Source organism: Salmo trutta, chromosome 34 (assembly GCF_901001165.1).
Source record: "Salmo trutta chromosome 34, fSalTru1.1, whole genome shotgun sequence".
NCBI lineage: Eukaryota > Metazoa > Chordata > Actinopteri > Salmoniformes > Salmonidae > Salmo > Salmo trutta.
This window is the reverse complement of record NC_042990.1, coordinates 29054682-29081603: the sequence shown is the minus strand read 5'-3', so window position 1 is coordinate 29081603 and position 26922 is coordinate 29054682. Positions and strand designations below refer to the sequence as shown.

Sequence of the window (26922 nt, the reverse complement as noted above, 5' to 3'; positions counted from 1 at the left end):
GCTGATTTCTGACGTGCTGTTCCTTCTTTTTCCGTGGTGTATTTCTGTATTGTTTTAGTGTTTTGCAATAGTGAAGGCGTAGGCTCAGGTTTTCTGGGTCTCTGTGTTTTTGGTTGGATAGGTTTCTCAATTTCTTTCTTAGGTTTTGCATTCTCCATCAAACCATTTGTCATTGTTGTTAATTTTCTTAGGTTGTCTGCTTGAAATGTTTAGATTTGATAAGGAAGCTGAAAGGTCAAATATACTGTTTAGATTTTCTACTGACAAGTTTACAGCTTCACTATTACAGTGAAACATTTTGTCCAGGAAGTTGTCTAAAATGATTGAATTTGTTGTTGCCTAATTGTTTTTTGGTAGGTTTCCACACTACTTTTGTCACGATCGTGAGAAAAGACGGACCAAGGCGCAGCGTGATTTGAGTTCCAGATACTTTTAATCCAAAGTGAAACTACAACAAACAATAAACAAACACCGACCGTGAACAAACAGAGCGCACATCAGCACTCAACAAAACAACATCCCACAAGGTAGGTGGGAGAAAGGGCTTCCTAAATATGATCCCCAATTAGAGGCAACGATTACCAGCTGCCTCTAATTGGGAACCATACAAACCACCAACATAGAAATACAATGACTAGAACACCCCCTAGTCACGCTCTGACCTAAACACCATAGAGAACCAAAGGCTTTCTATGGTCAGGGCGTGACAACTTTCCTTTCAACTATAGCATTTCCTAATATTATTCCGTTGCCTTGGCTTTGATGCCTCATGATTGAGTATTGCTCTGTTCAAGTGGACTGTGATTTTGTTGTGATTTGATAGGAGTGTCAGTGGGCTGACTGTGAACACTCTGAGAGACTCTGGGTTGAGGTCAGTGATAAAGTAGTCTTCAGTACTACTGCCAATAGATGAGCTATAGTTGTACCTACCGTAGGAGTCCCCTCAAAGCCTACCATTGACTATGTACATACCCAGCGTATGACAGATCTGCAGGAATTGTGACCGGTTTTTGTTGGTTATGTTGTCGTAGTTGTGCCTAGGGCATATGGGCGAGGGAATGCTGTCACCTCCAGGTAGGTGTTTGTCCTCCTGTGTGCTGAGGGTGTCAGGTTCTTGTCCAGTTGTGGAATTTAGGTTGGCACAGACTAGTACATGTCCCTGGGCCTGGAAATGATTGATTTCCCCCTCCAGGATGGAGAAGCTGTCATCATTAAAGTGTAGGGATTCTAGTGGGGGGATATACAGTAGGTAGCACACAGGAGGACATTTTTCTCTGTTGAGATAATTTCCTTTAGAATTTCTAGCCAAATGTAAAATGTCCTGTTTTTTTTAAATTCAATAGAGTGAGTTAGGTCTACTCTATACCAAATTAGCACACCCCCTGAGTCCCTTCCCTGTTTCACACCTGGTAGTTTGGTGGATGGGACTACCAGCTCTCTGTAACCTAGAGGGCAACCAGTGGGTCCATCTCCTCTATACCACCTGGTAGTTTGGTGGATGGGACTACCAGCTCTCTGTAACCTAGAGGGCAACCAGTGGGTCCATCTCCTCTTTACCACCTGGTAGTTTGGTGGATGGGACTACCAGCTCTCTGTAACCTAGAGGGCAACCAGTGGGTACATCTCCTCTATACCACCTGGTAGTTTGGTGGATGGGACTACCAGCTCTCTGTAACCTAGAGGGCAACCAGTGAGTCCATCTCCTCTATACCATGTTTCTTGTAGGATGACAACGTCTGTATTTCAAATTTTTTGGTGAAGTCCAGGTTCCTGCTTTTTAGGCCAAACGCAGATGACGCCAGGCCTTGGATATTCCAGGATTACATAGTGATTGTTTGCGTTCCATAAAGTGTACAATTTTGTTAGTCGTGTGGTTTGGCCTCAGACAAGTAAGTGTGAGCTCCCCCCCATCTCTGTTTTTGGTCCTATATGATCCCAGTTCATATTTTGATTGAGGAAGGATGACACATTGAGTCTGACTGAGGAAGGATAGGGTGATTAGATTGGATGCTTATCTTGTCAAAAACGATGTTAGTAGAGTATAATTTAAAGGTTCATCAGACACCACCATGTGAAGGCCGGACTGTTGCCCAAATTATTGACTATATTGACGAGAACACGCAGAGTAGGTAGCCTACTCAACTTCACTGGCCAATCAAATCATCGTCTCCATCATCATCAATCAATTATAGACCATTTCTACTCCAAAACTGTCAGGATTGCAGGACTCTTTCTAGAGCTCTGACCTGAAGATCACAGACATCATGATTCAACCCTGTTTTTTTCAGAGTTCCCAGGTGTAATGACAGCACCATAAATCAAGAGAATGCCAGACGTTGATGTCAAAGTTTGATGACAAAATTTGTCCACAAGAAGAACAGCCACGAGAACTTCCTGTTCAAGTGAGCACAGCACAAGGTAAGTACAAAAATGTATTGAATGCTGCTGCATAAAGTATGTAATATGCCAGGGAGATGCAGTTGAAGTCGGAAGTTTACATACACTTAGGTTGGAGTCATTAAAACTCGTTTTTCAACCACTCCACAAATGTCTTGTTAACAAACTATAGTTTTGGCAAGTTGGTTAGGACATTTACTTTGTGCATGACACAAGTAATTTTTACAACAAATGTTCAGAGACAGATTATTTCACTTATAATTCACTGTATCACAATTCCAGTGGGTCAGAAGTTTACATACACTAAGTTGACTGTGCCTATAAAACAGCTTGGATAATTACAGAATTCCAAAAGAAATCAGCCAAGACCTCAGTAAAAAATTGTAGACCTTCTCAAGTCTGGCTAATCCTTGGGAGAAATTTCCAAATGCCTGAAGGTAACACGTTCATCTGTACAAACAATAGTATGCAAGTATAAACACCATGGGACCACTCAGCCGTCATACCGCTCAGGAAGGAGCGGTGTGTCCTAGAGATGAACGTACTTTAGTGCGAAAAGTGCAAATCAATCCCAGAACAACAGCAAAGGACCTTGTGAAGATGCTGGAGGAAACATGTACAAAAGTATCCATATCCACAGTAAAACGAATCCTATATCGCCATAACCTGAAAGGCCACTCAGCAAGGAAGAAGCCACTGCTACAAAACTGCCATAAAAAAAGCCAGACTACGGTTTGCAACTGCACATGGGGACAAAGATCGTACTTTTGGAGAAATGTCCTCTGGTCTGATGAAACAAAAATAGAACTGTTTGGCCATAATGACCATCGTTATGTTTGGAGGAAAAAGGGGGATGCTTGCAAGCCGAAGAGCACCATCCCAACCGTGAAGCACAGAGGTGGCAGCATCATGTTGTGGGGGTGCTTTGCTGCAGGAGAGACTGGTGCACTTCACAAAATAGATGGCAGCATGAGGATGTAAAATTATGTGGATATATTGAAGCAACATCTCAAGACATCAGTCAGGAAGTTAAAGCTTGGTCGCAAATGGGTCTTCCAAATGGACAATGACCCCAAGCATACTTCCAAAGTTGTGGCAAAATGGCTTAAGGACAACAAAGTCAAGGTATTGGAGTAGCCATCACAAAGCCCTTACCTCAATCCTATAGAAAATGTGTGGGCAGAACTGAAAAAGCGTGTGCGAGCAAGGTCTTCAAACCTGACTCAGTTACACCAGCTCTGTCAGGAGGAATGGGCCAAAATTCACCCAACGTATTGTGGGAAGCTTGTGGAAGGCTACCTGAAACATTTGACCCAAGTTAAACAATTTAAAGGCAATGCTACCAAATATTAATTGAGTGTATGTAAACTTCTGACCCACTGGGAATGTGATGAAAAAAATAAAAGCTGAAATAAATCATTCTCTCTACTATTATTCTGACATTTCACATTCTTAAAATAAAGTGGTGATCCGAACTGACCTAAGACAGGGAATGTTTACAAGGATTAAATGTCAGGGATTGTGAAAAACGGAGTTTAAATGTATTTGGCTAAGGTGTATGTAAACCTCCGACTTCAACTGTATGTATACTGTAGCTAAGAAAGTACTAAGTGTATGTTGTGTAGTAAGTTCTTAGTACCCTATGTGCCTCACCCTAATAATTTGATCCCTTTCATAACTTAGCCTAATGTTCTGACTTGGTGCTGCACATGTAGCCTATAGCCTGTTTTAGAGAAATGTAATGATTGAATATTATAAGAGCTTTCATTGTCTGCTTATATGCCCCCTTTATTTATCATACTGTTCTGACTTGGTGTACAGGGAGAATACTGTAAGAACGGCCCATATTCTGAATTCTGCCGCTGTACATTTCAAAAGTGCTGAACAAATAGTTATATTGACTACATCGGTCCTAGCTCGCTCATTAATGTCTTAATCGAAATTACGGATTGCCTCTTACCCGCTCGTCGGCCCCTTATGCCATAGTTAGTACATCTCAATTGTCAGTAGAAACCACATTTGTTTAATAAGCAAGTCAGCCATATCAGCTATGTTTTTTAAAAGGCAGTAAATGAGGCTGAATGAACAGTTTCCCAGCCAGACAAGGCTCTGCTGATAACCAGGTGTAGCGATGTTAAGGATTCACTCCATGGTGCTGAAAATAAAGCTCTTCTGTTGGGACAGCTTTATATAGGCCCTAAGAGTTTATGGGCACTGTTTGTCACCGTTATGGTGCAATTAATGTATTAATTTTAGCATGTAAATCTTGGTGGTGCAAAAAAATAATAATTGGCATGCATCTAAAACGTTGTTTATTTTTTCGCACTACTGTCCTATACTGTCCTCTGGTCACCCAACTTATTGTGGGAAGCTTGTGGAAGGCTACCCGAAACATTTGACCGAAGTTAAACAATTTAAAGGCAATGCTACCAAATATTATTTGAGTATATGTAAACTTCTCACTCACTGGACGGGACAGGACAGAGGAGAGCGGTGGGGATTGAGACGGTTCACATGAAGCGCGCGACCTAATGAAGGATGAGATGCATCTTGTTATCAACGTCACATGTTTGCGCGTGCATGCATCCCTCCATTAAATTATGGAACTCCGGGCACGCGGGGAAGAAAGGGAGAATAGGTGCGCGTGGGAGCAGTTATGTGTTTGGTGGGGTCAGCGTGAGCAGCAATATCTTTGGGGTTGTGTGGAGATAGTTGCAGCTTTTTCTCCAGGTCGAAATGGAAGGATTGCATTATGTCTGTGTTCTGGCTTGCGCTTTTTTCGTTTCTCAAGCAAATGGACTCAAAAGTAAGTAAAGTTTTGGTTGCTTTTTGGGTCTCAGCTGTACCTACCAATCAGGTTTGTGGAATAAAATGCTTGGATGCAGATTAAGCATAATTTGTTGGCAAATGAATAATTTAAATAATATAGGGATGATTGTAAGCCTACATTCTTGTTTGATACTTGTTATGCGGATCGTTGTATATTTTCCCCCTTTAGCCTATAAAGGTTTAATAATGCAATCAGTCAACTCTTTCAAAGGACTAGGCTATAGGTCGAAATAATTTCACATAGGCTATGCATGGAATTGAAATGTATTGTTATTTTTCTCCGTTTACACCTGTGGTTTACAAATTACGTTTTACAAGTAAAAATGAACGCTCCGGACTTGAATTGTTTTCATCTGACCTTGGTCATCTCCTAAGAATGTCAGAGAGGTGCGCGGGCTGTTATTGCGTTGCCAATATCCGCGCGCTTGTCTTGTCAGTCTCAGTCCCATGAGCCCAATTATGCCATTTACGCGCGTGCACTAGTAGATGCGTCTTGTGAATATAATTTCCTGGATAGGTTTTCCAACGGTATACAAAATATTTTTGAACTAAATCTATTGTAGTCTGTGTCTAGAATATGACCGTTTATTATGGTTATGGAAATAGGCTGGTTTCAACGAATTAATACAATAAGCTTACATTAGAACTCTCACATTAGGCAGCATTTTCCAATATACGTTTTTAAAAGCACCATTTTAGTCTATACATCTCAAAACAAACATTTACTCTCTCTCTCTCAGCTTACCGGGACATGTTCCCTCATAAGCATTCAGTATCGATGAAGTTTCCACCGATCCCCGGTTGGAACCCAGACGGTAACCCGTGGGATGATTATCTTTACCCACCCTTCAGTCCCAAGGAACTAACGCGGCGGAAAGGTGAGCACCACCACTGACCTTGTCAAATTATGCAGGGAAATGTTATAACGTTCCTCCTTTAAAACATTTGGCTATCCACTATTTTCACACACCTATCCAGGTCAGCCCGTCAAAGTTCGACTGACCAGTGACAGTCCTGCGATCATTGGCTCTATGGTGTCATTTACCGCCAAGCTAGAGTACCCACCGTGTCAGAAGGAGGATGCCAATGGGGAGCTGGTGTGGGATGAGCATTGTCCGGATGGTGTGGAGCTGGAGGCCTCAGGTGCTTCCCACAAACCACTCTACATGCACACACACACATTCACGTAATATCTGATAACTTCAGTATTGACTGTAACTCTCCCCTCCCCTGGTCAGCTAACGGTCAGCTGAAGCATGGCTATGTGTTTAACTGGACCTCCTGGCTAGATGACTACGGCTTTGGAAAGTGTACTGACCTGAAGAGATGTAACGTCTTCCCAGACGGGAAACCCTTCCCTCAGAGCAACGACTGGAGACACAAGGGCTACGTCTACGTATGGCACTCCATGGGTAAGTCTCACTCAAACACAATCAGTCATGGACATGCTCATGCACACAGTCATAAAGTAACACACACATGCACGCACAATGTCTTCAATTATATGTGCTCTATCAAAGATGCACTATGCAGAAATCACTCTGCCATTTCCTGGTTGCTAAAATTCTAATAGTTTGCCTAGGTTAGAGCGTTGAGCCAGTAACCGAAAGGTTGCTGGATGGAATCCCCAAGCTGACAAGGTAAAAATCAGTCGTTCTGCCCCTCAAGCAAGGCAGTTAACCCACTGTTCCCTGGGCGCCGAAAATGTGGATGTCGATTAAGGCAGCCCCCTGCACCTCTCTGATTCAGAGGGGTTGGGTTAAATGCGAAAGACGCATTTCAATTGAAGGCATTCAGTTGTACAACTGACTAGGTATCCCCCTTTCCCTTATTTCAGTTAATGTGACAAAACAACAGTGTAGAGAATCATTGTACCATTTAAACCGCGGTGAAATATATTTTCCATAACCAAAAATATTTTATTTTCAGCTGTTTGAAGCTGGTATACAAAACCGAAAGTAAGACACAAAAACAAAGCATATAAATAGTGCACATTGGACAAATCTGCTTCTTAGACTTGCTTTCAATAAGAATGACAGATCTATAACTCACATTTCTAAAAGGTTTCATATTGCAGCTTTAAAAGTGGGGAAAGGTGAGGAGGCAGGTGCTGAGAGAGATGGAGATCTGCTATTGCTGAAACTCTCTCTGCCCTCCCTCTCCACCTCCCTCCCTCCACCTCTCCCTCACTCCCTCCATCCCTCTCTCAGGTCAGTACTCTGAGACGTGTGATGGCTCCTCCTCCACCCTGACAGTGAACACCAGTGACATCACTCTGGGGCCAGAGCTGATAGAAGTCATGGTGTACAGGAAACGTGAGCGCAGGAAGTACAGCCCCCTGGCCACAGACAAGACCGTCTTCTTCGTCACGGGTGAGTCCCCTGTATACACTTCATGTCTATTCCCAAAGCATCAATGGGACGGGTCTCAATCCACAACCTTTCTTCCTCCCATCTACTATCGTTCCTTCCCCCTGTACATCTTATAGGACACCAAGCCCTTAGTCAGGTGGAGATTTAGTGCTTTGTTGCTTTCACTTATTCAAATCTTTTGTGACAGTTAAGAATTTTGTTGATTGGAACAAAGGCCGATTGTGTGTCCCAAAAGGCACCCTATTCCCTATATAGTGCACTACTTTTGACCAGACCCCTATGTAATGCACTATGTAGTGCACAACACTCTTAGAAAAAAGGTTTTAAAGAGGTTCTTCGGTTGTCCCCATAGGAGAACCCTTTTTTTTCTAATTAGAACGCTTTTCGGTTCTAGGTAGGATCTGTGAGAAGGGTTCTACACGGAACCCAAAAGGGGGGTTCTTCAAAGGGTTCTCTTATGGGGACAGCCAAATAACCTTTTTAAGTTCTAGATACGCTACATTCTTTTAAAAATTGTATTATTTTACCCCTTCCCCAATTGGTAGTTACTGTCCTGTCCCATCGCTGCAACTCCCGTACAGACTCGGGAGAGGCGAAGGTCGAGAGCCGTGTGTCCTCCGAAACACAACCCAGCCAAGCCGCACTGCTTCTTGACACAACGCCCACTCAACCCGGAAGCCAGCCGCACTAATGTGTCGGAGGAAGCACCATACACCTGGCGACCGTGTCAGCATGCATTGCGCCCGGGCCACCACAGGAGTCGCTAGTACGCGATTGGACAGGAACATCCCTGCCACCCAAACCTGAGCCAATTGTGCGCCGTCCCATGGGTCTCCTGGTCGCGGCCGAGCCTGGACTCGAACCAGGTTCTCTAGTGGCACAACTAGCACAGTGCCTTAGACCACTGAGCCACTCGGGAGGCCACTACATACTCAAAAGTATGTGGACACCCCTTTCAATTAGTGGTTTCGGCTATTTCAGCCACACCTGTTGCTGACAGGTGTATAACATTGAGCACACAACCATGCAATCTCCATAGACAAAAATTGGTAGTAGAATGGCCCATACTAAGAGCTCATACTAAAGAGCTGCCCCTGTCAGCTGTAAGTGCTGTTATTGTGAAATGGAATCTTCTAGGAGCAACAACGGCTCAGCCGCAAAGTGGTAGGCCACACAAGCTCACAGAACGGGACCGCCGAGTGCTGAAGCTGAAAAATCGTCTGACCTCGGTATCAACACTCATTTCGAGTTCCAAACTGCGTCTGGAAGCAACATCAGCACAAGAACTGTTCGTCGGAAGCCTCATGAAGTGGGTTTCCATGGCCGAGAAGCCGCACACAAACCTAAGATCACCATGCGCAATGCCAAGTGTTGGCTGGAGTGGTGTAAAGCCTACCGCCATTGGACTTTGGAGCAGTGGATAGGGTTGTTGCGGTGACCGTATTACCACCACACCGGCGGTCACATGTCATGAAGGCAGTCAAATTCAACATGACCGTTTAGTCACGGTAATTAGGCTTCTCCAAGTGTTGATGCTGCTGATGGTCATTAGTAGCCTACCAAACTTGCTAACTTCCTGGTACTCAGCACTCTATTGTCCCTCTAATCACTCTGATATCAAAGCAAATGTAATCGAAAATCTAATCAAACACTTCATGAGAGCCCATGTGCTCATGTTGCGCATGAGTGATGGTCTCGACTAAAAATAGGAGGATCCCATCAGCTTTCTATAGACTAGTCCTACTATATTTATTTCTCAACTTTCCTAATATTAAGCACATTGCTTATATTTACAACCGGAGTATAGCCTACCTGGCTGGCATGAAAATGAACCATATGAAAAGCGTCCTCCATTCGCTATTTAAGTGCATAGATTACATGTATTTTTCCTGCTGCCCCTGCTTCGATACATATGCATGATAATGGTCCATTGTAAATCAAAACACATTTCACACATATATTATTTAATATATGTAAATACTAGATTAAATCAAGAATAGTCTGATGGGTGACAATATTAGCCTATCACTTGTGAATTATATATTATCACTTGTGGACAATGCCCAGCTTAAGAAACAATGCCTTTTTTTGGGCTACTTTTTCTAATCATAGTCGCACACCTCATGTAGCCTAGCCCATAAGCCTACATGGTTTGATAAGGTTTGTATCACAACTAAAGTTGCCAAAAAACTTCTTAAAATTAAGCACATTAATTCGCTTTACAAGGGGTATATAGCCTAACTGGCATACATGAGTTTCAAGTTTGGGGAAGAAAATGTACATCATAAAAATGCATCTTTATAATAAAAGCATTACATGCATAATTGCATTTGTGGTCACCTTTGATAATGGTGTTTTCTGCTAATGGTACATCTGACCATTGCTGCGCTTATAATGTGAAGAAATTGCCTAATAGTTCATCAACATTTTAAGCTAAACGTTCTGATCTGTTGCGTCAGCCTCATTGCATTAAACATGTTTTTTAATGCTAGTGGTTGTATTAATTTGGAATCTAACGCATCCCACAACTGTCCCAGACTATGTTTGGAATATTTATTTCTCACACAGAATATAATAGGTTGACTTTTGTACTATGGGGGATAGTAGATTGACATAGGCTAGTGCTTTTGCTGTTCGTTAGGCCTACTCATCTTGTTGGCTGACGAGAAGTAAATGCTGACAGTTCTTCTAATATCGTCAATTTGCACCTCGGAATTGGATAAGGACGCGCACAGTTGCATCCCCGATGTGTCTGTCTTCACTTGTAGCCTGTGAGAAAGACCCGCTCATGTGATGGAGAGCCATATGAGTGAGGTGATTCGGAGCGCTCAGCACTCAGGGAGAAGGGCACAATGTCCACTGGCCGCAAAAGGCAAGGATTTTCTTAGGGTGCATTACGGCCACACAAAGGGGATAACGCCGTGAAATTCGAGGCATTATCAAGTCCTTGTCAAATTGTGAATGAGTGACTGATGTAGTGTGTACTGCCTGCGCAAAAAACAAAGCAGAGCTCATGCCTTTCAAGCAATGTTTTTCAAATCATCGTGCAGCCTTACAATGTATTAAAAATCTAAACATATAGGCCAACGTTTGTAAAACAACCTAGAGTTACATTAATAACTCTAAATTAACCGCTCAACACAGAATAGCAATATGTGCACACTCCCTCAAATCGTTTGGAGAAAATGTCCTTTCTCTTTTATTCAGCTTTGTTCAATTGTATTCATACTATAAAATAATTCCACAGAATTCTAAGCAAATCTTGTCTGCTAAATGAACTAGTGTAGCCCACAGCCATTTGGCATAGCCAGATCAGGACCTAACATAAGGACAACTCAGAGTATGCTATTCTGTTCTTCTGAAATAGACTACATTTTCTTCATATCATGCTTCTTTAGACCTGTCAAAAATAAATAATGGATTTATTGTAAAGTTGTAGGCTATATTACATGGATTTATTAGACTTTTTAATGTAGATGTTCCAAAGTTCTGCATCAGTGACTTGTAAGCTATGAGTTGAGATGCTAAATGTGTTTATGTTAATTAACGGTCAATTACAGTGATACCGACAGTTATTTGCTTGACAATCACCGACTGACAAAATTTTGTGACCACCACAGCCCTAGCAGTGGAAACACGTTCTCTTGAGTGATGAATCACGCTTCACCATATGGCAGTCCAACAAACAAATCTGGATTTGGCAGATGCCAGGAGAACGCTACCTGCTCCAATGCAAAGTGCCAACTGTAAAGTTTGGTGGAGGAGGAATAATGGTCTGGGGCTGTTTTTCATGGTTCGGGGTAGGCACCTTACTTCCAATGAAGGGAAATCTTAACGCTACTACAGCATACAATTACATTCTAGGCAATTCTGTTCTTCCAACTTTGTGGCAACAGTTTGGGGAAAGCGCTTTCCTGTTTCGGCATGACAATTCTGACAATGCACAAAGCGAGGGCCATACAGAAATGGTTTGTTGAGATTAGTGTGGAAGAACTTGACTGTCCTGCACAGAGCCCTGATCTCAACCCCATCGAACACCTTTGGGTTGAATTGGACCGCCGACTGCGAGCCAGGCCTAATCGTCCAACATCAGTGCCCAACCTCACTAATGCTCTTGTGGCTGGATGGAAGCAAGTCCCTGTTGCAATGTTCCAACATCTAGTAGAAAGCCTTCCCAGAAGAGTGGAGGCTGTTATAGCAGCAAAGGAGGGACCAACTCTATAAAGGTCCGTGATTTTGGAATGAGATGTTCGATGAGCAGGTGTCCACATGTAGTGTAGCTCCCCCCCCCCCCCTAAAAGTGTACGTAGCGAAAAGGGTGACATTTGGGAAGCAACCATAGTCTGTCTCGTACACATCAGCCGGTCCTTCCTCAGAGGGACGCAGAAGTACAGAAGAGAATGTATAGCTTAACGGATGCATCATGTCTGAGTGTTTCTCATTAACCCTTACCCCTTCACAGACAAGATCCCAGTGGCGGTGAATATTTCCCAGAAGGCAGCATCCAACCTGTCGGCGAGCGTGTTTGTGCGTGGCGAGGATGTGGTGTTCAGTGGGTCTGTTCACGACCCCAGTAAATACCTGAAGACTGCCGATGCCGTCGACTACATCTGGGACTTCAAGGACGGCAACCAGCTGGTCACCCATAGCAACGTGGCCACGCATGCCTACAGCGCGGTCGGCAAAGTCAACGTGAAGCTGACGGTGGAGGCAGCGATCAAGATCCCGTGCCCCCCGCCAACACCGATGAGTGTTACTTCGCCGCAAACTACAGGTACACACTCGAGTCACACACTTCACTTCAGAGGATACTACAGGTACACAAATCTAGAAGAAGGTATGTACATAGTACACACAATAATGAGCTTCACCTGCACCGTACTACTACCACACATGCCTGGAATTATTTTTTTATTTCAGCTTTATTTAACCAGGTAGGCAAGTTGAGAACAAGTTCTCATTTACAATTGCGACCTGGCCAAGTGTTAAAGGAATTTTATATCTTTGATGCTAATAATCAATAATCAATTCGCCTTGACTAATGCCCAAGGTTTGTAAGACAATGGGTTAAAATAATTAGGCAAGGACTCAGCTTTCTGCAAAAGGTTTCTGTAGCTTTATTCAGAGAACGTTCTGAGGTCAGGATAACAAAACAGTCATTATATAGTTCTTGCTTTCTTACGCACATGCATTTACACACACTGTTGGTGACCTGCTTCCCCCACAAACTTCTCACACTCTTTATCACTCTCCCGAGCTCGCCTGTTCCTTTCCCTCAAGGTTAGAAATGCTTTGAAGCTTTTACTCCCAGGACCATCTGTCTCCTGGTGTCCCTCGTAATTGCATATACACATTTCTTTCCCTATCCCATGGTTCCTGGACTTTCCAGAACTAATCAAACTTATCTATCCCTACTTTGATCATTACATTGATTATTCATTAACCATTCTGTATGACTAATAATTCATCATGGTTTATTGATTCATTTACCTTTATTAGATAATTCTCTTATCACCAAGATAAAGCAAGCAGTTCGACAACATACAAAAACACAGAGTTACACATGGAGTAAAACAACATACAATCAATGATGCAGTAGAAAAAAAATAAGACTATATACAATGTGAGCAAATGATGTGAGATAAGGGAGGTAAAGGCAAAAAAAATGCCATGGTGGCAAAGTAAATAAAGTATAGCAAGAAAAACACTGGAATGGTAGATTTGTAGTTTGAAGAAAGTTCAAAGTTAAAATATAAATAATATGGTGCAAAGGAGCAAAATAAATAAAACAAATAAATACAGTAGGGGAAGAGGTAGTAGTTTGGGCTAAATTATAGATGGGCTATGTACAGGTGCAGTGATCTGGGAGCTGCTCTGACAGCTGGTGCTTAAAGCTAGTGAGGGAGATAAGTGTTTCCAGTTTCAGAGATTTTTGGTATGCACCGTTGGGGAATGGAGCATGCTTTTTGGACTGATTGAGCAGCAGCCTCAAGTCCATCTTTGGAGTGTTGTATCATATATATTTTTCTCTCCTTCAGCGGCCCCCACACCTCCCCCTGGCACTCACTCCATCACTAGCAAAATGGAAACAACCCATGGTTATGGTAAGAGTTAACTCTTCAATGTGTATTGAATAGAAGTGTCTGCCAGAGTGTATGAGGAAATGTTTTCTCTTGTGAGTTTAGTTCTATTCAGCTGACATAAACTGTCCAAATTCGACTGTCTCGTTTCCAGTGCCAGTCACCATTGCCACACCCACCTCCAAGGGCCCCAACACACCTGTTCCCGGGACAACGGGCTTCCCGACGACAGAGCCCCTCCCCCCGACGGTGGCTGATGTGACCCAGGGGTTCAACCCGACCTCGCTGCTGCCAGCTGTCCCCACCCCTATGGCCCAGCTCCGTCACAGACACCTGGCGTCCACCGACTGCTTCCGCTACCTCTACGGAACTTTCCAGACCAACATCACCATCATTGGTGGGTGCATGACAATGGGATGTCAAACTGATGACAATCAGTGAAGTCAGATAGTCAGTCAGTTAGCCCCTCAGTTAATCACTTGTCAGTCTATACAAATATATAAAGCTTGTACATTACAGATTTGGCTGATGAGTTCACGCACACTCGAAAATGACATCACTTGGGCTTTACCCTATCACAGAGCACCTAATCAACAGCCAGCCAGCCAATCGAATCGTGGATGTGTCTGCTGCCAAGGTGACCAACACTGACATCAGCTTCCTGGTCAAGTGCCTGGGCAGGTGAGTGGAATACAATTACACATTGCTAAGGCAACCCTCAGAAATTTTTTTGGCACTAGTGAAAAATGTAATTTGTGAATATTAGCACACAAACCCCTCCATAGTTTCCCCATCCATCTACCATAATCACCTCTCTACTTCTCCTCTCCCCCCGTAGCACTCCCACCTCAGCCTGCACCATCGTGTCGGACCCCTCCTGCCGCCAGGTCAGGAACATCGTGTGTGACGACGTGCCCCCGTCTTTGGGTTGCGAGGTGCGCCTGCGGAGGACCTTCCTGGAGCCGGGGGTCTACTGTGTCAACATCACCCTGGAGGATGCCAGCAGTATGGCCCTCGCCACCACCACCATCACCATCAGCAACACTGACCCTGACACACCCGGTAGGTCACAGGGAAAAACCCTGAGGTACTATTGGCAGCGTTGCAGGCGGACTACTTTACACACGTCTGCCAGATCTCACAATGTCTGGATAGATGTTTAGGATAATTAGCTAACCACATCTGATACAGCAATCTGATGCCTGACTGTGCAATGTCTGCTGCAATGTTGTGAACATGTGGATAAGTCCAAGTCGTAGTTGGAGGTTTTCATTTTTTTTTATAAAAAAAAACAATTATTTTATAGGGGACAATGTGCAATAATCAACATCAATATTACAATAATGCAACATCCATGTAAATGTGCTGGGGTTAGTCAAAAGCTAATTTGCACCCGTAGTCTCAGGGCAGCTAAGGGCAATTATACAGCCACAATGCACATACTCACTAAAACAATACAAAATACCAATACATTACATCCAATAATATCATTCTAACGACAACAACATTATTATGAACTGTCATCTCACATATGAGGAAGCACAGATAACTAATGCGTACAGGTTTGGATAGATCTGAGCCATGTTTTCAATTCAAATGTAAAAGTACAATAATCAGTGCAGCTTCTCAAGAAAATGGGCATTGTATTCCAGTATACTGTAGCTCTAACAGAGAAGGCCGATTGACTGATTTTACTGTGTCGAAAAGGGACAATGCAAACCCGTCTAGTTACTGCCCTTGTTATCCTGGAGGTGCTTTCCTTGAGCATGACGGCATAGGGGTGGAGGGGAAAGACCATGCAGGATCTTAAAGACAAGGCTTGCATCTACATGCTGCTTAAAGCTATCCAGACTAAATAAATTATGTTTGTAAATGACAATGGTGGTAACTGTTTGGTTTGTTATCATAAATCTTAAGTGTTTGTAGAGTGATTCAATTGTTTTCAGAATAGTAGTTCCTGCTTGTGACCAGCATGTGAGGCAATATCTCAGATGTGAGAAGATCATAGCATATATAGTTTGGTGGCCTCCAGAGGAAGGAAAGGTCTTATAATCCTAAAGTTGGATAATCCAAACTTAACTGTCTTAACCACCTTCTTCACATGTTTCTTAAATGTAGAGTTGGAGTCCAAAATGACATCAAGATACCTGAAGTTAGACCCAACTTTCAGATTCTCCCCATTAACAAGAACAGCTGGTCGGGAAGAATCAATGGATTTCTTAGAGAAGTACATACAAACAGTCTTGTCGATATTTAAATGCAGGCAAGAATTAGTCATCCATTTAGAAACATGGACCATAGCTAAAGTTAACTTGTTAACAACCAGTTGTCTATTTTTTGGAGTGTACATACAGAACTGTATCGTCTGCATACATCTGCATGTTAACTTGTAGGCAAGCAAGTGTGAGATCATTTCTATAGAAGGTAAACAGAAGGGGGGCTAATATTGACACTTCTGGGGCCCCAGTGTTATAGTAAAGAGAGTCCGACTGAGTGTCCCCCAGACGAACCCTTTGACTTCTGTTTGTCAGATAGGAATACATACAACTAATAACTTCAGTGGACACATTAAGGTAGGATAGTTTGGATAGGAGAACCTCATGATTCACAGTATCAAAGGCCTTTTTAAGATCCAAAAAGACTGACATCACCACCTATGTCCAGTTTAGATTTAATGCACTCCAGAAAATAGCAATTGGCTGTTTCGGTAGAATGGTTAGTTCTGAATCCAAATTGCATTTGATGTATGGAGTTGCCCTGAATGAGGTGATCACAGTCAGATGATCAGCCATCCATCTTTCAGCTACTTCTGATAGCACTGGAAGCATGCTTATAGGTCGGTAATTTTCCACCAGTGTTGGGTCACCAGATTTTAAAACAGGTGTCGTGTCTTGCTATGCCGGATTAAGTGATATGACATGCTATTTTATAAAATAATTTCTCTGTAATTAATATTACCTGATTAAACTAACGGAAGAATGTTTATAGAGCTGTTGTCTTCTGAATAAACTCTTAAAGACCTGGTAATCTTTTATATCAATAGCAGTCAATTATTAATCGTCACCTTATTAAGTCTCATCTGAACGTCGTAAAATTCTTGGTTATCTTCACAAACCCTGGCTAACAAGTTGAATCAGTAATACAAAATGTGGTTTATTTACTAAATACCTAAATAATGACAGAATTACATATACACAGGATGGATCATACATTGATTAGTAATTATGTCATAAAAGAAAACGTCCCTAGCGGACGGAACAGATATGATGGCTGGTTACACAAAGAAAGGGGGTTGGGTTTGAATGAAAGCGCGGGAAGACTGAGGAACAAAAGGATTGGGTCTCTATCGGACCTTATGAAGCTATGCTATCGTAAATACAGAATCTTATGCATTCCAAATAACCGCCCATTTGGAAAAGGAAAATGCAAGAAATATTTACTCTGAGCTGCTCTTCGATAGATTGGTCGTAGATGGAAGGCTGGGTTGCCCAGCAGAGATCTCTCTTGTCCTTTGAAGAATATGTCTTGTTGTAGTACCCTGTCTTTCTGAAGAGATTGTCCCTTTGGACACTGTGTTAACCTCTCTAGGGGGTGTGGGACGCTACCGTCCCACCTGGCAAACATCCAGTAAAATTGCAGAGCGCCAAATTCAAAAACAGAAATACTCATTATAAAAATTCATGAAACATATAAGTGTTATACATCGGTTTAAAGATTAACTTCTTGTTAATCCAACAACGGTGTCAACGGCGAAAGCAAACCATGCGATTATCTGAGAACAGCGCCCAGCAGACAAATCATTACCAACAGTAACCAGCCAAGTAGACAAGTAACAAAAGTCAGAAATAGCAATAAAATGAATCACTTACCTTTGATGATCTTCATATGGTTACACTCACAAGACTCCATGTTACACAATAAATGTTTGTTTTGTTCGGTCAAGTCCCTCTTTATATCCAAAAACCTCCGTTATGTTAGCGCGTTTTGTTCAGTAATCCACTGTCTCAAACAACATCCGGTGAAATTGCAGAGCATGAAACTCAACAAAACAGAAATTCTCATAATAAACATACATGAAAGATACAAATGTTATACACCAGCTGAAAGAAACTTCTTGTTAATCCAACCGCTGTGTCAGATTTCATAAAGGCTTTACGGCGAAAGCAAACCATGCGATTATCTGAGAACAGCGCCCAGCAGACAAATCATTACAAACAGTTAGCAGCCAAGAAGAGGAGTAACAAAAGTCAGAAATAGCGGTAAAATGTATCACTTACCTTTGATGATCTTCATATGGTAGCACTCCCAAGACTCCCAGTTACACAATAAATGTTTGTTTTGTTCGATAAATTCCCTCTTTATATCCAAAAACCTCAATTTTGTTCAGTAATTAAGTTGGAACAAAGCGCGATCACAGCATGAAGACAAAATCAAAAAAGTACCATAAAAGTTCATAGAAACATGTCAAACGATGCTTATAATCAATCCTCAGGTTGTTTTTGTCATAAATAATCGATCATATTTCAACCAGACAATAGCTTCGTCAATAGAAAAGGAGAAACAAGAAAGGTGCGCTCCCGGTCACACGCTGGAAATTTCCACTGTCCTCTCATTGAAAGTGGTGTTTCTCCCTAATTTTTCAGAGTAAAAGCCTGAAACAATGCCTAAAGACTGGCCACATGTAGTGGAAGCCGTAGGGATCGTGAACTGGGTCATAAGTCTTTGTATGGTGGATAGGCTTTCAAGGACATTAAAGGCAGAAATAGAAGATTTTTTCAGCCATGTCTCAGAGAAACAGAAAACCTAGTTTGGAGTCGTTCAATAAATGTTCTACCTGTTCACTCTTAGAAATAATGCTAGGAATATTCAGATGACCTCCCAATATTCCTCTAGGCTTGGAACCAGGGTCCCAGAGCATTTTAGCCTGATTAACAGTTTGAAAAAGTTTCATGGTACAATGTTTTCTAATACCTGTTTAAGGGAACTGAGCTTCTGACTTGAAGGTGGGCTTTGTTTGGGACATGTATCAAGAATTGGCATTAAAATGAAATTATCAGCAGATTGCTCATTCTCTTGAAAAGCCATGTAGCGACAGAAGTTATGCTCACACACAGAATAACCTTCTCTGACCCAGATAATATAGGTTACTCAAATATAGATTATTTCAATCCTTCATCAATGATTTTGTTCTGGATGGCTAATTAGGGGGACTTTTCTCCACTTCTCCCAGAATTACATCCTCCATATCAGCCTTTTTTTCTGCAGGTGACCTAACTCCAGACTCTGATTGGGAGCTTGGTACCCTGGGCCGCTTTGGTGTATGTTAATTCTGGTTTGTTTGAATGAAGGCCAGCATTGATGTTTGGCTGCCTTCTTTTGTATTCCCCAGAGAGTTGCACCACCTTCGGGGGTCCCTTATTAACCTCCAGGTTTTCTATTGGGTTATGATGAGAGATATATGAGGAGAGTAGCCACTTTCCCAGCTTCATTTTTAGCATTTTTCCTCTCATTCCAAGAAAAAGAATAAGAGGTCACTGTTGCAGACTCTAGCTCACCAGGTACCAACTCCAATGTTTCATTCACTCCGTCTTTGTTCTCGGGAGCCGAAGAATTACCATCTTCAACCTCAGTCTCACGTTCAGTCATTTCAGCTGAGATATATGATACGTCTGCCCTACTCATGGGGACAGGATTGTTGTCCTGCACAGTGTGAAAACGTTTCCTTTATGCACCTTAAGTTGTCCAGTGTAGTAGGACTGTACTCCACCATCTCCTGACCCCCTCTAGTGTGGGATTGTGTCAGCCAGTCCTGTCTACGCACAGGACCTTGTTCATCATAAAAGATTTAGTGAGGGCCCATCCTTTCAGACCGTGTTATAGGAATGATGGGTGCTGCTTCAACATATACAAAACGATCTCCATTGGAGCAGTTTGTAAATTGACCCTTGTATCTTATCATGCGCCTCATCACTCTCCCCATCACCTTACATCTAGCTTTAGCCAGGAACTCAGTCACAACACTATCATCTGCTGATTCAGGTAGTTCTTTAATGTTAACTTGAATGGAGTTCTGGTCAGCTATGCGTGACTTCAAACTGAACTAATTATTCTCTTTGAACACATGTTTTCCTCTGACTGTTATTCCTCTGATCAAAACGTTGCTCTTGCTTCCTTACTGAGAATATATATACGCCAGAGTGCACATACTCTCTGTACTGACCTTAAGTGGTTTGGATGAATTTCCTGAATGAGACCGTGGTAGAGCTCCTTCTCCTTATGGGGTTGGCTATATCCTGCTCCTTTGTCAGGATTTCTCTCTCCATGATAAAAATAGGTAAAACAGTCTCCTTTGGGGCATTTCGACCCAAAGGTGCCTGTCTAGGTTTTATTTAATAGTGCTTGTGCTAAGTTTGCACCTGATACTAAAGTACTTTCCTTCTCTCCTGGTCTCATACCTACATCTCTTCTTTGCACTTCTTTCTACTTCTTTCCCTTCCTCTCCTCGATCCAACTCTATCACTCTGTCCATTTCCCTCTTTTTTTTGTTAGTAGTGTATAAAGCTCCTCATGCTGCAGAGGTTGTCCTGTCCTCCAGTGCTCTCCTGGTAGCCATCTTTGCCTTCATCGCCTTCATAGTCTACAAGTAAGTCAAGCCACAGTGTTCCACACACTCACGTCTATCACCAATCTTCCCTTACTCATGATCTCTCTCCTCCCTCTCTATGCCATTTCTCTGTCCTCTTTCCCTCTTTCCCCCCATCCCCTCCATCTCTCTCTCTCCCCTAGGCGCTATAAGGTCTACAGACCTGTGAGGAAGTCCCTTGTGGAGGATGCCAGCGTCCATGTTGAGATCGGGGGTCGTATGGGCCGGCTGAGGGAGATCATATTCCCCACCAACGAGGAGAGGAGTCGCCTGCTGAAGGACAGACGCCCCATGTAGACCCACCGTCGGTACTACAGAAGGGAAGCAGAGCGAAATAAAATGAATAGAACTTACACTAGTCTGTCAGTTAGGATATTGAGTATCTGTTCTACACCATACATTTATATCTGAATGTTCTGTAACGTTATATAATCCTGAACAGGCGCTAACGTTTTTACTTAGAGGTTCTTTAGTAACAAATTATACATTTAGCACATTTATAAATGCATCACAAAGATATATATATATATATATACTGCTCAAAAAAATAAAGGGAACACTTAAACAACATATCCTAGATCTGAATGAAAGAAATAATCTTATTAAATACTTTTTTCTTTACATAGTTGAATGTGCTGACAACAAAATCACACAAAAATAATCAATGGAAATCCAATTTATCAACCCATGGAGGTCTGGATTTGGAGTCACACTCAAAATTAAAGTGGAAAACCACACTATAGGCTGATCTAACTTTGATGTAATGTCCTTAAAACAAGTCAAAATGAGGCTCAGTAGTGTGTGTGGCCTCCACGTGCCTGTATGACCTCCCTACAACGCCTGGGCATGCTCCTGATGAGGTGGCGGATGGTCTCCTGAGGGATCTCCTCCAAGACCTGGACTAAAGCATCCGCCAACTCCTGGACAGTCTGTGGTGCAACGTGGCGTTGGTGGATGGAGCGAGACATGATGTCCCAGATGTGCTCAATTGGATTCAGGTCTGGGGAACGGGCGGGCCAGTCCATAGCATCAATGCCTTCCTCTTGCAGGAACTGCTAATTCACTCCAGCCACATGAGGTCTAGCATTGTCTTGCATTAGGAGGAACCCAGGGCCAACCGCACCAGCATATGGTCTCACAAGGGGTCTGAGGATCTCATCTCGGTACCTAATGGCAGTCAGGCTACCTCTGGCGAGCACATGGAGGGCTGTGCGGCCCCCCAAAGAAATGCCACCCCACACCATGACTGACCCACCGCCAAACCGGTCATGCTGGAGGATGTTGCAGGCAGCAGAACGTTCTCCACGGCGTCTCCAGACTCTGTCACGTCTGTCACATGTGCTCAGTGTGAACCTGCTTTCATCTGTGAAGAGCACAGGGCGCCAGTGGCGAATTTGCCAATCTTGGTGTTCTCTGGCAAATGCCAAACGTCCTGCACGGTGTTGGGCTGTGAGCACAACCCCCACCTGTGGACGTCGGGCCCTCATACCACCCTTATGGAGTCAGTTTCTGACCGTTTGAGCAGACACATGCACATTTGTGGCCTGCTGGAGGTCATTTTGCAGGGTTCTGGCAGTGCTCCTCCTTGCACAAAGGCGGAGGTAGCGGTCCTGCTGCTGGGTTGTTGCCCTCCTACGGCCTCCTCCACGTCTCCTGATATACTGGCCTGTCTCCTGGTAGCGCCTCCATGCTCTGGACACTACGCTGACAGACACAGCAAACCTTCTTGCCACAGCTCGCATTGATGTGCCATCCTGGATGAGCTGCACTACCTGAGCCACTTGTGTGTGTTGTAGACTCCGTCTCATGCTACCACTAGAGTGAAAGCACCGCCAGCATTCAAAAGTGACCAAAACATCAGCCAGGAAGCATAGGAACTGAGAAGTGGTCTGTGGTCTCCACCTGCAGAACCACTCCTTTATTGGGGGGTGTCTTGCTTATTGCCTATAATTTCCACCTGTTGTCTATTCCATTTGCACAACAGCATGTGAAATTTATTGTCAATCAGTGTTGCTTCCTAAGTGGACAGTTTGATTTCACAGAAGTGTGATTGACTTGGAGTTACATTGTGTTGTTTAGGTGTTCCCTTTATTTTTTTGAGCAGTATGTGTATATATATATATATATATATATACCTATAACTTCTTCACATTTTAGTGTGTGTCAAAGTAACACTGTTAATAGGCAAGAGGTACATTTCACCTGTGCTGAAAAATATGAAAATATTAATATATTTTCTGTTTAGTTCACTTTGTAGTAGAAAAGCACAAGTATGTGGCAAATGGCAAGAATTAAGAAAAGTTTGCAAAAAGCTCAGTGTTTTAAGTTGGGGCGGGGCAGTGTTTAAGACAGTGCTGGGGTGTATTCATTCCACCGATTCTGTTGCAAAATGTTTCTTAAACAGAACGAAACATGGGCAGGACCTACCTGAATTTGTCCAATAGACACTCGTTTTGCTCTGTTTGCTTCCATTTGGTTCTTAAACTGTAAACAGTTTCTGTAATGAATACACCCCTGGTGTGAGCGTGCTAGTAAGGCCCTTTCCCATTTCAATCCCTAGCTTCTTCCCCAAGTCTTTTCAGATCTGTGAACTCCAAAGGGAAATGAGGCTAGGAACTAAAATGGAACTGGGCCAAATGGAACAGCTTTGACGGATGATCGGAGCTAATTATTTTGTAAATAAAATGTAGTAAATATCTTTGCAGTCTCACAAGCCTAACAATGTGTTACTTTTAGAAAATGTTCAAATATTAGATTTAACTGTACATCCCACTGCCCATTCTCTAATGTGCATGTAATTTACATTTGTTGCACGAATGTACTGAATTGTAGTTATTTAGTTACTATAAAAGCATTCGTTTCAAACCAATCTAAAAATGTAATTTTGTTCTGGAAAGATTAAAATAAAGATTGTGAACTAACCACTGTTTGTGAATGTACTGGTAATGTCTGTAGCCTACCAATCTGCATGTGTCTTGGGAGTAGGTGGGGGGGTTACAAGTGATGAAACAAGTAACCGGATTTAAATATAATTTAAAGTTGGGACTTATGACACTACTACACTGTTGCAATAACTGACCACCGAACACAGTTGCACTGGGGCTAAAGTTAGCTGAAGTTTGTACTGGCTTTAGACGACCAAACTATAGATTGCAGTTCATCATGCTCCATAGATACATGACCAAAAGTATGTGGACACCAGATATGATACAACACTCCAAAGATGGACATGAGGCTGCTGCTCAATCAGTCCAAAAAAACATGCTCCATTCCCCAACAGTGCATACCTTATTCCAGGCATGTGTGGCAGTAGTACGGTGCAGGTGAAGCTCATTATGGTGTGTACTATGTACATACCTTTGTTAGGTCGCTCAATTAGAATCTGGTATCAGAACAAAATAGTCAGCACATAGTAACTTCTGATTTCTTTGTACTTTAATTAATGCAAACACTTGAATGGTAAATATGTGGCTCGTATATACGGGCTCTCTGTAACACCACGCAGGGCAGACAGAGAACTGGTATGACATCACAAGTTCTTCCTTAAATACTGGACAGACTTAGTTCCCTCTCCCTGAGGGCCTGTCATAGTAGAGGCTAGAATATGGTTTAGACTTATTCCAGCCTATCGTTGGCGTGCAGGTTGGTCCCAACCTCTAGACGCACTCCAGCTTCCTGGCGTAGCTGTTGTCTCTGACGGATGTCTCATCTTGTGACTGCACAATGCACAGTTCTCTAAAACCCTTACACCCCCCGCATATACCTTTCACCCATATCCTGTTATTCTACAGACAATCCTGTTTCTACAGCATCAGCATTCTTTCCACATGACCCACCATCACATGAGACACTTCCTCTAACATATAGCAGTATTCAATTATCTATAGTTTAAATACTCATTATTATAGCATCTGTGTTATATTATATAGGTGATGCAAACAAATTGTTATATTATATAGGATATGCACAAAAATAGTTGGTCAAACCCTAACACCTTCTTCTAGATTTCTGTACCTGTAGTATCCTCTGAAGTGAAGTGTGTGACTCGAGTGTGTACCTGTAGTTTGAGGCAAAGTAACACTCATCGGTGTTGGCGGGGGGCACGGGATCTTGATTGCCGCCTTCAAGGCCAGCTTCACGTTAACTTCGCCGACCGCGCTGTAGGCGTACGTGGCCACGTTGCTATGGGTGACCAGCTGGTTGCAGTCCATGAAGTCCCAGATGTAGTCGACAGCATTGGCAGTCTTCAGGTATTTACTGGGTTCGTGAACAGACACTGAACACCATGTCCTCGCCATGCACAAACACACTTTCCGACAGGTTGGCTGCTGCCTTCTGGGAAATATTCACCGCCACTGAAGGGGTAAGGGTCAGTGGTGATTTTAGCATGTAACTGTTGGTGGGGCATACTCCCCAAACTTTTTTTTATGCATGCCAACAAAGCCACTACACTAAACAATACATTCATTGCACTATAACGGTGACAAACGGTGCCCACAAACTGTTAGGGCCTACATAAAGCTGTCCCAACAGCAGAGTCCCAATTGCAGTTCCAACACCTTACCACTGCTACACCTGACTATCAGCGGAGCATTGTCTGGCTGGGAAACAGTTCATTCAGCCTCATTTACTGCCTTTAAAAAAACATAGCTGATATGGCTGACTTGCTTAAGTCAGCCATATCAGTCATTTGCTTAAACAAATGTGGTTTCTACTGACAATTGAAATGTACAAACTATGGCATAAGGGGACGACGAGCGGGTAAGAGGCAATCTGCAATTTCGATTAAGACATTAATGAGCGAGCTCGGACGGACGTAGTCAATATAACTATTTCTTCATCACTTTTGAAATGTACAGTGAGGGAATTCAGAACATGGGCCGTTCTTACTGTATTCTCCCTGAACACCAAGTCAGGACCGTAGGATAAATGAAGGGGGCATATAAGCAGACAATGAAAGCTCTTACAATATTCAATGAAATGTCTCTAAAACAGGCTTTATAGGCTAAATGTGCACCACCAAGTCAGAACATTAGGCTAAGTTATGGGACCAAATTATTAGGGTGAGGCACATGGGCTACTAACAACTTACAAAACATACACTTAGTATTACTTTCTTAGCAACAGTATACATATCTTCCTGTTATATTATGTAATTTCTGCAGCAGAATACAATACATTTTTGGACTCACCTTGTTTTGTTGTGCTCACTTGAACAGGTAGGTGGTGCGGCCATCCTTCATTTGCAAATTTTGTCATCAAACTTCATCATCAAAGTCTGGCATTCTCTGGATTTATGGTGCTTTCAAGACAACTGGGAACTCAGATAAAAACAAGGTCTAATCATGACGTCAGTGATCTTCAGGTTGCTTCAGAGTTCCCGAATTGGAATTCCGAATTGGATGATCATTTAAAACGTATTTTCCCAGTTGGAGCTCGTTTTTTTAAATATTTCTCCATTCTGAGTTTCCAGTTGTTTTGAACGCGGCAAAGTAATGCTGGATTCAATGTTTATCCTTTTAATCTTGGAAAAGAGACCCTTAAACCCAGACTTCACACACCCACTCCACTGAATAGCAGTCTAGTGATTGCTTTGCCATGCTTGCACTTCGACACCGACTCCTTCCAAACCACTCATGGTTGATTTAGCGATTTTCCACTTGTGTAATGTTTATGTCCAATGGCCGATGACCACCGATACGTTTTATCTATAATTTCTCTTCATATGACAAGGATTGAAAAGGATTTGCCAGTAGATTGTCGACTTGATTCATGATGACTGCTAGCTAAGATTTTGAAAGTATGTTGACATCAGTCCAATCAAAGCTATGGTAGAAATGTGATTTGACATTTTATCTGTGACCAATGACCTTGAGTCTTCTTGGATGGGCACTTTAATGGACATCTATTGCAGCCCCGAAGGGGCTTGAATTTTCGAGCTGTCCCCATAGATTTTGCGGCAATTGTCCCCATGAGTGACAGAACACTGCGCCAATCACGGCGCAACTAGAGTACATTAACCCCTACCCTCCGTATTTTCCACTGGCTGCCCCACCACCACAGAAACCACTGAGCTAGGCTGAAACACCTGCATTTTGGAGCTGCCTTACTCCAGAAAGCAAAAAAGAGAATGTTTGTATGCCGCTTTATTAACTCAAAGATAATTGTTTTTTTACATTGTTGACAAACTGATGTGACATGTATTAATGGCAAAATAACGTGCAAAACAGGCCAACTTCTGTTTATTTGTTAAACCGTTGGGGCAGAGCCACTGGTAAGGGTTAATGAGAAACACTCAGACATGATGCATCCGTTCAGCTATACATTCTCTTCTGTGTCCCTCTGAGGAAGGACCGGCTGATGTGTACGAGACAGACTATGGTTGCTTCCCAAATGTCACCCTTTTCGCCACATACACTTTTAGGGGGGGGGGGGGGGGGGGGGGGGGGAGCTAAACTACATGTGGACACCTGCTCATCGAACATCTCATTCCAAAATCACGGGCCTTTATAGAGTTGGTCCCTCCTTTGCTGCTATAACAGCCTCCCCTCTCCTGGGAAGGCTTTCTACTAGATGTTGGAAGATTGCTACAGGGACTTGC

The 26922-nt window shown here is 42.8% G+C and overlaps 1 protein-coding gene across 4 annotated transcripts; it reads left to right on the top strand.

The window, feature by feature from the left end:
• Window positions 1-356: 356 nt before the first annotated feature.
• Window positions 357-20674, top strand: gpnmb (glycoprotein (transmembrane) nmb). 4 transcript variants are annotated; one of them, XM_029732499.1, is made up of 13 exons: window positions 357-527; window positions 2289-2418; window positions 5967-6104; window positions 6205-6369; window positions 6465-6638; window positions 7437-7598; window positions 12061-12372; window positions 13637-13702; window positions 13833-14075; window positions 14260-14359; window positions 14517-14740; window positions 20228-20321; window positions 20465-20674. In XM_029732499.1, exons 2-13 carry the CDS (start codon window positions 2340-2342, stop codon window positions 20616-20618), a joined length of 1911 nt encoding a protein of 636 aa, XP_029588359.1. In that variant the 5' UTR covers window positions 357-527; window positions 2289-2339; the 3' UTR covers window positions 20619-20674. The 4 variants fall into 4 exon arrangements, with proteins under 4 accessions (XP_029588359.1, XP_029588360.1, XP_029588362.1 ...); XM_029732500.1 differs by having other exon boundaries at window positions 358-527; window positions 20231-20321; XM_029732502.1 differs by lacking the exons at window positions 357-527; window positions 2289-2418 and adding an exon at window positions 5020-5203 and having other exon boundaries at window positions 20231-20321.
• Window positions 20675-26922: the final 6248 nt, after the last annotated feature.